We start from the raw sequence: 13,830 nt of genomic DNA, 5'->3' as shown, positions 1-13,830 counted from the left end.
GAATTCATCGCTTAATAACATATTTCCTATAGACCTGAGCACTTTTGATATAACATTATTTAAAATACTATTTCAATTAACACGTTATCTTACTTCTGGATTAGTTCAATTTTTAAATACAATTGTGTTATACCATTTCATCGAATAACTAACGTGTTCTAGAAATCTAGTTTTCTACAATTTTTTTCACTCGATGAAATTATGAACCTCGTTAAAACAACGAATATTATTTAAAAAAGAGAGAGAATATATAATCCATCAATACTTCGATCGTTTACCAAATAATATTACCCAGAAATGAAATATGAAAATGTTATTTGAAATAGCTATTCCTCACTGTCTTTTGAAATAAAATTTGCCCAGGTCTCCTACGTGTTTTAGCCTATCGTTAGATTAAACGCGTTACACACAGAATGTTTCGATGAAATTTCTGTACACGCAAGGAAGGTTCGATTATGTTTTGCGTTTCAAAATTCGCGCACAAACGAGACAAGCCGTAAACGAAATCATCGTTCGCTTAATTCATATAAGTGCGCTCGATTCTCTTCGATATTCCCTTATTTTTTTTTTTTTTCGTATTCAATTCACCCGATTCACCAACAACCAACGAAACGAATAGAGGACAGAATACTATCTTTCGTGGCCTTGACGTTTCCTGGCCGTATATAAAATATTAATGTACATATTTGAGCCTCGTACAGGGGAGAGTCTTATAATCGTCGCAAAGTTCGTTCGAACCTTCCCCGTAGAGGGACGCACGACGCGAACGACGATGAAGATTCAATTAGGACAGGCATGTCAAACACGTTTCATTTTGCTCCGCTATTTTACACTTGTTTTTATTCAATTTTTATTATGCGTAGTATAGTCACATCTCCTTTGAGATTTGAATGCTTCGATAAATAAAAAGTGTGCCTACACCTTCCCACAAATAAACCTGCCATTTTTCTTTCTCAATCCTACACACGTTTGCTTCCTATATTGTTGACTGCGGCGAATCAATTGTTTACATTCGCAACACGATGCCAAAATGCAAATTGATCCTCGGACAAAGCGAGTTTGACATGCCTGATTTAGAGCCTATTGCGATTTGTGCCTGACGATGATTTTGATATCGATACATCAGTCTGAAATGATTGATACGTGCTCCGTGATTCATGCGCACTCGTCAGCCCTCTTGCTTTAATCGTGCTATTAACATGTTTTTATTTTTATTCAAAGATACATCCTAATGTAATCATGTAAAAATAGAAGATTCTTCAGGAATGAAAAAAAGAAAAAACTACGAATCGTGTAATAATAAATGATTTTGTGTTTAACGGTACATATCTTAAGAGGCCAACAAAATTTTTTTTTAAATTTCTCGCCTAAAACAAGAAACAACAATTGTTTAATGTCTATTCAAGCGGCTATCATGTTTACTAGAATAAACAGCGTTGGTGAATAAATACATTTTATACTTAACATTTTCTAGATAAACGCGTTTCTCTGCAATATTTTACAAAAATACGTGCCAATGTTCGAATTTTTATTGTTTCTCATTAATTCTAATGGACATCATACCCACATGAATAGATATTAAGAAATTTGTATTTTTTGTTCGTTTCGTACAAATAGATTCTCCAGGAAAAAAAATGGCTTTTCAGCTTTTTAGGATATGTATTCTCAAACACAGAATCATGTATTATTGTACGACGTGTAGTTTTTCTTTTTATAATTCCCAAATAGCCTCTCTTTTTAAACCTTTACACCAAAGTACATCCTTAAGTCGCAGATGACTTTCCCTCGTCGTGATTCGTTATAGTAAACGCCCCAAGGAGGCACTCGATCACGGAGCCGTCATTTTGAATCTTACATTAGGGTGATACAACATATCATGCAGTTCCATTTAGTACACGTACGACAGGATACGAGATCAACATTGAAACTTATACCACCTAGTCGGAAACGGTGGATCTGTTGAATTTATCTTGTTTCTATCCTAAATGCGCGATGTTGTACAATTAACACGCGTTGAAGTGTTTCCTCCGTTCCAGTGGAGAGGAGAACGGTCGGATGTTGTAGACACGGAGGAATAGTCACGAGTAATTATTAACTGTTAATAGAAAAATCTGTTTACTTGAGGCCTTAAACGTGTCAGCACCCTGTGTAATTTACGTGTTTGTGATGCGTTTCAACGAAACAAATGCGATTGTTTCGCAAAGTCGACGAACCTAAATGAGTTCTGCTTTCTTTCCTCGCCAGTCAACGAGACCTGTGATTTATACACAAAGTCGAATAACATTACCGTTCTCCGTCTCTGCGACGAAATTATTGGACGAAATTATAGACGAAATTATTCGATCGTTTTCTTAAATAATGATGCTTCACAAATTAAGAACTTCTTGTGGCAGCAACTTTGTGTTTCTTTTTTTTCTTTTTTTTTTTTGGAGCAATGGTCCAACGTTTTTATTAGCCGCCACGTTTCTAATGATTTTATTCTTTAAAGGAGAAATGAATTACTTTCATGAATGATTTTGAACATCACGATAGAAGTAAACTTTTCCTGGAACAAAGTCTTCCAAGAATTTGACCAGATGTCGCATAGTTTCGTCGCAGAGTGTCTCGAATCGTTACAGATTCTCGCTCCTATGTTACACCCATTTTCTTCACTTTCTAAGCGGATGCCACATGGCGACAGGATGTCTGTACGCAGCCAGCATTTGCCTCCAATGGAGAAGCGCGTTTCCGGTCGACGTGGGCCCGACGATAATGTACCCGACGGAGATCGGTTTCATGCCTTGCTCGCTGTTGATTTCCGCGACCTTCAATCTCAACTGTATATTCTGAAAAGAATTGGATTGAAACACGAGTCGTGGATCTCGTTCGATGGTCGACAGAGAAAATTTATTCGAACCTCCAGGATATGGGTGGGCACATTGAAAATGATAAACTCGTTGAAAATCGGATTATTCTCCCCTTTCTTGATTGATGTCCTTTTCTTGTGCACCTTCTTCCCTTGTTGAATTAAGTAAACCTTTGTAACATACAAAGAAGATGTAATATGTTCAAGTGTCAGTCCATGTGTTCGTGACACAGATCGTGTTTATATTTAATGAAAATTAGGTATACTACAGAAATTTTACAGTGATGGTGTAACGACTTTGCTAGGGAGATGGGAAAACGCGTTAATGCTTCCTTCGATCAAACCTTCAATTTTTTAGTTCGATATCATTCGTGCTTACTTCAAGCTTATTCAAATCATATATCCAATATCGTTGAATTTCCCACGACATCAGGTACTACGTTTTCACCTCGAAAATACAAGGTGTCTTTCCAAAAAGACATCTTTCACCTTGAAATAACATACCTTGACAAAGAAGTCCCCAGACACGCTGCTGGCGCCGCGTAAATTCTTAGCCTTCACGACGACCAGAGTGAGTCTTTCCGCCGTTGGCGAGTAGCTCAAAGAGAACATCAATTCCCCTAATCGTGGCTTTGGTAGACGCGATCCAACGAGTTGTAGCCTGGTGGTTGTCGTGCCAGTGCCCCTTGGCGGCGGTTCTAAAGGTAAAGTAGCTTCGCCGATGAGAATTTCATCGCTGCCGATGCAATTCTCGTCGGAGTACACCTTAGAGATCGGATACACAAATCGTTGCGATTAGTTATTAAACATTGGACTCATTCTACGGGCTGTGGTATCGTCAAGACCTACTTCGACGAGAAGCGTTCTGCCCGTGGGACCACCGTGGAGGCAAAACAAGAATTTCTCATGGTAACGGGTCAATGGACTTCCTCTGTACGTTTTGGTTCTCTGTGACAATTGCCTGTCGGGTAACAGACATACTCTAAAAGAGTAAGAGTTCATCGTTAATTTATGTTCGATTATAATTACGAGATAACGAGTTTTAATCAATGCACATTTTCCACTCCTAATTAAATATAAAATGAATTATAACTTTGAGTCGTTCGTAATCATTTGATCACCCACTGTGTGTATGCCGTAAGATCAGAGATAATCAAACCTGGCAAACGTGTTCTGTGCGGGTTGACCGTCCGGCATTTTGAGATCACTGGCCTCGTGGACGGTGACCGAGAGTTCACCCTCGCTGTCAGCTCCACGACCGCTCAATCTGTCGTATTCAACCGTCACGCAGACGCAACCGACGATACGCTTTTCTTCGAGGTCGTTGAAAACCACGCTCGTCTCCGAGCACACGCTCTCGCAGCTTATGGCTCTCTTCATGTCCAATTCATCCGGTGGTGGCTCCGGTTCCGGGCCCTGTGGTCCACGACGGCTACCGCGACTGATCTCGTTGAAATCGTTCAAAGTGTAATTCGAGATGAACGCGTCCTCCCAATTCTACGGATTTACATTGCGGCTCAGAAATTAATCGTCACGACACGACACACTTATCGACCCAAAGGTAGAAACAGGAACAGTTCGATACCCACCTGTGACGATTTTCGTTTCAGGAACTCCTCCTGCGCGCCGTAAAAATCTTGGTTTTGGGTTCTGTAAAACGAGTTGATCGATTAATGTATTAGTGTTTTCAAACGGACCGGGTCAACAGAATCGATGCATACTGGAAACTTAACGAGTCAGCTTCATCGAACTCGTTGAGCTCGCTGAGAATACCATTCTGCCTTTCCATACTTTTCCTCCTCTGCTCGATACTATTCAAAATATCCTGGAAAAAGGATCGTTCTTATCAGATCGAATTCAACGTTCGAATTAACAGAGATTCCTTTACCTCCGAGGTTCTCGTAAAACTAGGATCGGTCTCGTAACTGTATGTCTCTTGATCGTGATGATCTTTGAGTAACAGCGGGGACGAAGGGGGATTTTGTAAACTATTGTACACCTGTTAAGAGTATAAATAGTGTAATAAGTAAGACAGTTGAGTAGAACCATTCCAATCCTTTAACACGTTGACTGCCAAACTAATAATCGTGAAAATTCCTACGAACATAAAATTTACTTTCTATACAATTAAAAACGATATAGAAAACTTATTTTTGCAACCCGTTCGAAATTAATATATTTAATTCTCACTGAAAATCCTTATCAAATATACGCAGCTGACGTGGCGATCAACATGTTAAATTAAATATTAATAAATTTGTACTTCTTGCGCAGTTCTGTGTGCTTCCAAATTAAGCTCAGGACTGTACAGATCGGAGCTACGTCTAGATCCGTCAGGACCTATCACATCGACATCGTTTTCCCCGTAAATGTCCCGGACGTCGTTCTGCAACTGATTGCTCAGGGTGTCATCCACCAGCGACGGTGATCTCGATGGAAATGTGAAACATTGGACTTGCTCTGGCGCAGAGAGGACTGAGCTACGGCTATCGAGGCAACGACAAGTATTAAACCATTCATTCCCATGCTCGTCGTTCGATAAAATTGACAGACAGAGCTGAGTCAATTTAGACTCGTGGGTAACGTTCTATTCGAATTTTTTTTATATCTATGTATACTATTTGAAAAATTTATTTGAAAACATCGAAACCTATAATTAAATTTAGGCGAATTTCTTCAATAGATATCAGAGGTAGGAATACTTATGAGTCTGACTGTATACATATACCTTTGTTAACAAAAGAAAAATGGTTAATGGAAAATGTAGCTTAAACTACCAAGCTGGAAATAATAAAAAAATGTTTACTCGCAGACGTAAAAATGAAAAGTTTCGCCGCGGGTCAAAAACAACCCAACTCCGTTTTGTGTTCAACCAGATCAACATACTTGTAAAATTTCGGCGCGTCGATGTAACTTTGCGACGTGACCAACCTCAACGCATTGAATATTTTCTCGCCGGTGGTTGGCCCGTTCTTTTTCGACAGGTCTTTCGGCGGATCAGGCGGGGCTGGCGGCGGTGGTACAGGACTGGATGCAGATTCGCTGTTGAACTTGAGCGCATCGATCGAGTCCGGCATCGTGTCGTCGTACAACACGTGCTCTTGATCTTGGTGCAGCGCTAGCTCGTTCATCGAGCCGTAAATAGGAAGATCGGGCAGGCTCTGTATGTACTGCGAAACCTTCTGCAGTCCCTGGGACTCCCTGAACAAGTAGGACGCGTCTATGTCGTTCTGAAGGCTAGAACTCCTGAAGGGAGTCATTTCTATGCTCTGCATCTCGTTGCTCTTCCGATCGAGGTCGTTGCCGAGACTCTGAGTGCTCTGAAGCATCTTAGACAGCGCCGCGGGCCCGTATATCGATTCCATGATGGTCTGGCTGGCGGCATTCGAAGAATTCGTCATTCCGTAACTGCTTGCCGAGATACGGGAATCATTCCTGACATGCTGCCGTATCATGTGACTCCTTTGGACGATGTCATAACTGCCGTAGCTCGTGTTCCCATCCTCGTCCCCTTTGCCGTTCAGAGTAGCTATAGGCGCGCCATCCACCCCGTACCTGATCCTGGTCGACTCGACACCGGCGTCGAATTGCCTGTAAGGGTTGCATCTGGTGTCTTTCCTTCGCTCCTCCTCGAGTTCGTATCTCAGTCGGGAGTCCACGTGATTCTGCGCTCCGTACGGTGTCATTTGGATGCTCTCCGTCACGGATTGCGTCGTGTCGTCGAATCTGAACGGCGGAACGTGCTCGTTCGACGTTTTGTACAATCCGTAGCTCTTGATCGGTTTCGCTTGAAAATGGAAAAACGACGGGCCGTTCGATCGCGAGGGAATCGAGCCCTGCAACGACGGCGGCGGAGTTAGCGGACCCGGACCAGTGTCCTGCATCCTTAGATAGTTCACGGTGCTGGGGGGTTGCAGGGGCGGAGGCCTTGGACGAGACGTTGACTTTGGTGGCGGTGCTGGATTCATTTGGGGTATCGGATTCGGCTGTGGCGCTGGCCTCAGTGGCTGCGGCGGAATCGTGCTACCGATTGCGCCCAGAGGCGGGTGGAGATCTCTGTCCACCGGCTCAAATCTGCAAATATTAGGGGTCTCTTCTTGCGTGAAGCTTTCGAGACCTTTGCGCGTGTTGTTGCGACTCGTTGAATTTTTAATCAAATTTTATATGATTATTATTATTTGTCTTTTTGATTGCATAATAGTTATGTTTGACAGCTCTCGAGGAAAAAGTACTTCGCGCGAAAAACATTAAAACGTATTGCTTATGTTGTAACATCGCTACGGTTACTTAATATCAAGCACCATTCGAGTCGAGCTATTAATGGTTTTACACAATTATTTTGAGTGCTCGTACCGAAAAATGCTATTATCGAACCATCAAGCGTCGCCGCTGGACACGAAATTGCCAATATCGGCCCGATGCTTTGACACTGTTCTTTATTGATTCAAAGTTAGCGCGTACAACACTGCGATCGTTCCGTAATTAATCCAAGCACTCTGTTCAAACATTTTTAATGTCGCGGCATAGTGATCTCTTACACGTTCTGTCATAAAGCATTCCTTTAAATAAATATCATGACAAGTAGATATATAAAATGAAAGAAATTAACAGATATATACATTGTTACACTGTTCAGAAGATGAGAGACACCATTAAAACAACGTCATTTCTGAGACAACCAACTCGATTCTTGGGCATAATTTTAATTTACCAATCCCTCGTGCTACTACTACTACGAGATTTTTAGTGTTCCGATAAAGGAGGAGCTTCACAGGGGCGACGCCGGGAGTTGCCGCACTGCGTGCGACTATTGACGCCGCTGGACGCACCCCTGTATCGTCAGACTTCATTTATCCATTCCTACCTGGTGAAACCGCCCTGAGGATCGATTCTGAGATCGCTGTTGCTGTGAAGGAGGTGTTGAGACGTGTTTCCAGGTTGTCGATACAAACCAGGTATCGTCTGCGCCGTTGGATATTGTGCTTTCACCAAACCAACCTAGAAATCGGCGTAACGAAACGATTGTACCTCGGTATCATCTCTATTTCTTTCACGAGATTTTCTTCTCGCGTATACCTTTTCTTCCCGCGGTGCCCACAACCAGGACAGCCTCTGTCGCCACTCCTCGCAGACGTTCCAAACGTTTCTAGCGCTCCATTGCCAACCGATGCAATACCTGGGGCGAATGTACACACGTAAACACACGCAAGGTATTATTATTACGCTACGGGGTGGTTTATTTTTTTTCTGTTAGACGTTCGCATGCTTTTAGATGCCACCGTGACCGGTTACGTTAGACGTCCCGCGGTCGATAATCATGTTTTCATAGAGAAACTTTCGGGACAACAGCCTGAGAATTAGATTACTGGGTCACTCGGCTCGAACACCGAAAATATTAATATTTAATACGAGCTGGACTGTTCCCAACCGCTAACAACGCGACCGTATTTTTTTTCTCTCTCTTTCTTTTTTTCTTTCGCACGATAAAAATCGTCATGAACCGATCGGACGTTAATTTCGTTCTCTTCCTTTAATTCTTTTTTCGTCTTTCTTTTTCCACGGCAGACGCGATAGCGGAAAAGTGTTTGGTCAAATGGAGCGCTCGACCAATGGGAGGACTAATAGCGTACTCGCAAGCACGCGGGAGTATGCTATTATTAAGCGAATAGAGACGTGCGCTTGTCAAAGGGGTCACAGGGAAAATCAATTTTAGTAAGCGTTGTATTAAAGGGTAAAATAAAATTTCGCTTCATTCCCGGCTAACAGTCATTTTAACCGATCCCTCCCCTCCTCGCTCTGGCGCAAAGGAGGCGCCGAGCGCTTTTTTGCTTAAACTTTTACGCCCCATCGTCGAGTGATATTTATTTTATGGCTGGGTATTAGGTGGAAACCCTCGATAAAGACCGGTTGTAAATTCTAATTCAACCTATATACCCTTTAATGCAACGTCGATTCGACGTTCCATGCGATGGCCTATATGGGATTCCCGATTAAACGTCACTCGTAAATCGAGTCGTTGTTAAAAGGAATATGCATGACTCTAGGAGAATTAAAGTGTGACGATACCGTCGCGTTGGGTTGATATGTTCGCATATGCTCCGAACAAATTCTATATAAATGGTATATGAATATGTAGAATTTTTATATATGTATAAATATACTACTTAAATACAAGACGTTATCGACCCTTATACTTGAGACCTATTTATAAATGGTTTACTAAAAAAGGTTTTAGGACTTTGCTGTTTCTCTTTTAATTACATCCAATTTATTTATTTTAAAACGAGGTACGCGGAATCGGAATGAAACGTGAAAGATAATGTTCATTATTATTAAATAATTATGCTAAAGCCTCTAAAATATCAGCAAACAAAAATATCTCGTAAGGGACCTGATATCGAGAAAAAATAAGAGCTTAAAATTGAATTATACAAAGAACAATGTATTAACTTTCATTACTGGAAATGTATTAAAATTTCGTATCCATGAATATTTAGTTTCTGAACAGAGAACTTCCAAAAACAAACCATGAAAATATGATCATAGTAACCCCCGGGTTGAAAAGGTACTCTAGAATTACTTCCAACCGTGCGGGAATACTGTAAATAAAAACGTCAGGGCAGATTTCACCTCGCAATTTCACATTCTGTCGATGGTTCGTGTTTCTCTCCGAAAGGTCAATCTCGACGTTGTGAAATCGAGAATATTGACTCGCTATTACCATTGTCACGGTATTATTTTTTATTTGGATACCGTCGTCGTTTCTGCGAGGGTTTAACGAATACGGGAACGACTACCGCTCGAAGGTAAATTTTAATATTTTTACGCGTGGGTCGAGTCTCTCGGTGGGAACGTCTCGCGTTTCCCTTTGCTCGATGAAGAATAAACTCGGGCACAGAATAAGGGTAGATAAGACGTCTTTGATACAATTGGTGGCTGAATGACCCTTTAACCTGTTGCATGTGTAGCGTTTACAAGACTTCAGGAGTCTACTGTTACGTAACGCGAACAAATACAGAAAGTTGTTTTGTTATTTTTAATTTTCACGCGACTGCCGCGGTGGAGAATTATCAGAGTTCATTGTTATTCGTGCGCAGTGTAGGTTACATAAACGTTGGAAGATTCATCTCATTTAGAAATTGTAGTGGGATTTTTATCTGTTATTCTTCGTATCCAATTTTATAAGGTTGTTCTTTGTACGTGTTTTGAGAGAATGGGAAATTACACGATGATATTATAGCGTTATCGAGGAATGCGACAGCATTCACTGCGTGTTCAGTACACTGACGTACGGGATGGTTAAAATCGTGATGCAATCACCTTCTACAGAGCGCCAGGGCGGCGCCAGCAACGACGACGATGATTAACGCCAACCAAAGACCGGTGAGTATCCAACCCATCCTTCTTAATACCAAATCCAGGCCCAACCACAAATCCAATGAAACCGCCGAGCCTGAAACACACGAAGTAAATCCGTGGAGAGCATGATCCGATTACAGTTACAGAACCAAGATTACTCGTGAATTAACGATCCTTACGGATGCCCATCGCTTGCGAGGATTCGATTTGATCGATTCTCTCTGCGTGTATAATTCGTGTACTCTCGTGGATCTCTACCAATTGTAATTTATAAATTTAAAAAATTAACGCTAACCAATATGAAGGTGTACCACTGTGAAATGATTTCTATGAATTGACACACGCTTGAAATTTTGTTGACGTTATTTTGTTATGGATTGAAATCCTCGACGATACAAACGCGAAAGGATTTCCTAGATTCCCGTGAAACTCCACCGCAAAATTAGAGTTCCCGTTCGTCGCGGTTTTCTTCTCCGGTTTCGTCACTGGTTACGTCGCGAAGGGTCCATAATCTCGTCTTTCAACTTGACTGCCTTCCACACACGTGTATATTCACACCGTCGACGTCCACCGATGTCGTACATGCACGTGTTCGACCGAACAAGACCGTGTTGCGAATATACGCGTTATGTAGAGGCATGCATATGCATGGATGAATAAGTACATAGTCCATGGACCAAAGAAGACTGGATAACCCTCAGACGACTGCCCTTAACGCCGCATAGGCAGTCTACCGACAGCAAAAATACGTGCCTCGAACGTGATTCGCGGGGAATATTTAAGGACTGGCGACATTCCTCTGTTGGGGAGAAAATTTTCCTCGGGCGACTTTACGACACGTACTTTTCACGATTATAAAAGTTTTCATATAAATATATTTGCGATTTAAGAATTCTTTGTTTGAATCTGTCTTTGATTCTGTCTCGAGTTTCTACCAAACATCAAAGATCTATGGGCATCCCTTCGATCGATCATTCGCATTCTCTGCGATACGCCACAGATGCTCGAGGATTTCCTGCCTTTAGCACGCCCTAAAGTTTGCAAGTACTTGGTTGGAGGGTGTTAATCAAGGGATTACTTTCTGGTGACGCGTGTACATCGAGGATTCCACGCTCTTGTCCGAAAAAGGGTTTCAGAGAGTCGTCCGACTCCCGCGACACAGGGTAATGCTCTCCTCTTATATCGGACGTTTTGACACAAAGTACATGTGGCTTAGCATAGTCGTGCACTCAGCTCCTTTAAAAAAAAAAAAAGAGGGTGAAGGGACAGGTGAGGACAGGCGGAAGAAAGCGCACCTCGTCGTGTGTCTGAAAAAATAGGCCAAGCCAGCCGAGTCGGTGAACTTTGCTCAGATGCTTCGACGGGCATTCAACGAACAGCAGCAATCCGGATGGTTTTCCCTTCGAAGGAGCAATCCGCTTTTTAAGTGGAATACGTGTGCACATACGCACACGTGTTTGCACGATCTGGCCAGTAAACCGCGTGCACACGCGATATTTCTAAATATCGTTCCATTGGAAATGTTTTTACGGGCAGAAAATTGCTTTGATGATACTGTTGCTCGATCCTTTATTGTTCCTTCAATATTTGATCATAATTTGCGTCGAACTCCATCGGACCCCGAGTGTTTATAGTGAACCACTTATTAATTATTTTTGAAACTTTATAAACGGCACCTTTTGACATCGATCAAGTTCGTGAGTGAAAAACATTACAAGGTGCGGACTAACGAAGAATTTAATTTTATTCAACGAGCAAGTAATTACGCAAATCATTTGCTCACCCTGTATATACAACGTGTTTACATTATTAATTCTCAGGCAATTTTCTCGTACACGACGAACTTATAAAAATAGGAAGAAATAGCAATAATATACCACGCACCCTGGTGTTAAATATCCTAGTGAAAAATCAATTTTCAAAGCTGCTCGATGGTCCTTCGCGCCGTGCATCTGGCATCGATGATTTCCCGCGAAATTAAACCGTGACGCACGTTCCCATCTTTCAAATGGAATAATAATACTCAAAATGGTTTCCGCGAGCGAAACGTCTCTGTGCCATCTGGAAGAACAATAAGAAACGCCGAGGAAACCTTTTCCTTTCGCTATTAACACTCGTTCTCCTGTGCTTCGTTTTCAACATAATGCGACTGTTGTTCTCTTTCCTTTCGTCTCGCGTTCCTTTTACCTAAGACTCCCTCGACAAGGACGAATCTTTTACTCACGGCGCACTTTAATGTCGCCCAATGTGCGCTCCTTCAATTCTCATTTCTGTATATCCAACATACATTTCCTCTTTAACTATGTCTTTGTCGAATTCTAAAAATTCCTACGTTCATATGCTCTACGATAATACTCCATCGTTTCCGTGAAATTAATTTAATATGAATAGTTTAACGCATAAAGAACAGAATACATTATAACGAATAATAAGTATAAAAGAGGGAAAAAGGAGAGCAGGATGGTAGAGGAGCGAATGGTAATATCTGCATAAAGCAAGATGGTGATGTCTGAGCCAGCCTGTACAGGGAGAAGAGCAAGGGATCTAAATTATACTTTTGGTCAGCGGATCGGTGTCTGCAACATCCGGCAAGCTGCCGAGAATTTTTGGCAGGGAGAAAAGACGAGTAGGGTAAGATTTAGCGCGGAAGAAGGGGGTAGTTGCAGGTTGGCGGCGGTGCTTCGCTTCTTTTCATCAGAGACAATGGTAGCAATTAGTGGCGTGTAAGATTTTAGCCCGGGGCTGCAGGGAAAGAGAAGAAAGAGATTCCCTGATTCTCGAGTATATTCATTCAGGGGGGCTAGTCTCTTTTCTCGCTCTCTCGACGAAGGGGAGAAAAAGCGGGTCGCGAAGTTACTTTAGAAACTGTACGTTCAATTGGGCTTTAAAAGATATATCGATCCTCTTTCGACGCATCAAATGATACCCCTGTCACGGTCCTGTCAGAAGCAACAGATATTAAGTACGGGGAGGCCCGATTCGAGACACATTCGTCGCGACTGAAGATAATTGAACGACCAGGATTCGCTGAACTGCGCGAGGTAACCTCCCGTTGACATAAATTTATCGCATTCGGGGACTATGATTTATTTAACGTTCCACGGCTTCGAGAAATGGCTACCAGCAGAAACTGATGATCCGTCGTTTCGAGAAAAACTTAAACCCTTTCTTACTTTGGACAGTGACAAACATCCTTATTTCGGGGAAACTGTTGGATTTATCGAGCTTCGTTTACTTTTTTAACGAAGCGAAACGATTACTTTAACTGTTCATAAAGGACTATTTATAATTTTTTTTTATTTATACAGTGAGACACATTTACTTCCAACTGATTACATAAAAAAGAATCGATGAACCTGCTCAAGTTAAATAAACTATCCTTCTTTACTCCACAATCATTTACACCGTTTAGAGGAATACACGTTATTCGTTCGTTGCTTCCCAAGCCTTTCAAATCGCGTCAGAACGCGCCGGATACGCCTTAAAGCGAAACTAGGATTAAAGAAACGGAAAAAGTAAAAGATTTCATTCCCTTGCCCGCGGAATTGAATCGTTCTAATAAAATGTTTCGCGTCGGTTGGTTAAATTGCTCGAGCAGCGGTCTCGATGGGAAGCCTTTCACCCTA

The 13,830-nt window shown here is 41.9% G+C and overlaps 1 protein-coding gene across 1 annotated transcript in view; it reads right to left on the bottom strand.

Annotated features, from left to right (window-relative positions):
- Positions 1 to 2,403: 2,403 nt before the first annotated feature.
- The window catches only part of LOC128888198 (uncharacterized), a 62,240-nt gene continuing 50,813 nt past the window's right edge, over positions 2,404 to 13,830 (bottom strand). The window contains exons 2-14 of the mRNA XM_054144869.1: positions 10,166 to 10,298; positions 7,922 to 8,021; positions 7,710 to 7,843; positions 5,732 to 6,919; positions 5,109 to 5,331; positions 4,734 to 4,844; positions 4,567 to 4,670; positions 4,435 to 4,495; positions 4,005 to 4,342; positions 3,695 to 3,827; positions 3,350 to 3,610; positions 2,897 to 3,016; positions 2,404 to 2,825 (exon numbers count right to left, since the gene is read on the bottom strand). Of these exons, the coding sequence (XP_054000844.1) occupies positions 2,649 to 2,825; positions 2,897 to 3,016; positions 3,350 to 3,610; positions 3,695 to 3,827; positions 4,005 to 4,342; positions 4,435 to 4,495; positions 4,567 to 4,670; positions 4,734 to 4,844; positions 5,109 to 5,331; positions 5,732 to 6,919; positions 7,710 to 7,843; positions 7,922 to 8,021; positions 10,166 to 10,245 (3,030 nt within the window). The 5' untranslated portion in view covers positions 10,246 to 10,298 and the 3' untranslated portion in view covers positions 2,404 to 2,648. The remainder of the gene's footprint in view (positions 2,826 to 2,896; positions 3,017 to 3,349; positions 3,611 to 3,694; positions 3,828 to 4,004; positions 4,343 to 4,434; positions 4,496 to 4,566; positions 4,671 to 4,733; positions 4,845 to 5,108; positions 5,332 to 5,731; positions 6,920 to 7,709; positions 7,844 to 7,921; positions 8,022 to 10,165; positions 10,299 to 13,830) is intronic.

The sequence above is a fragment of the Hylaeus anthracinus genome, unplaced genomic scaffold, assembly GCF_026225885.1.
Source record: "Hylaeus anthracinus isolate JK02 unplaced genomic scaffold, UHH_iyHylAnth1.0_haploid 11989, whole genome shotgun sequence".
Classification (NCBI taxonomy): domain Eukaryota; kingdom Metazoa; phylum Arthropoda; class Insecta; order Hymenoptera; family Colletidae; genus Hylaeus; species Hylaeus anthracinus.
The sequence above is the reverse complement of the archived record's forward strand: the minus strand, read 5'-3'. Positions and strand labels throughout refer to the sequence as shown.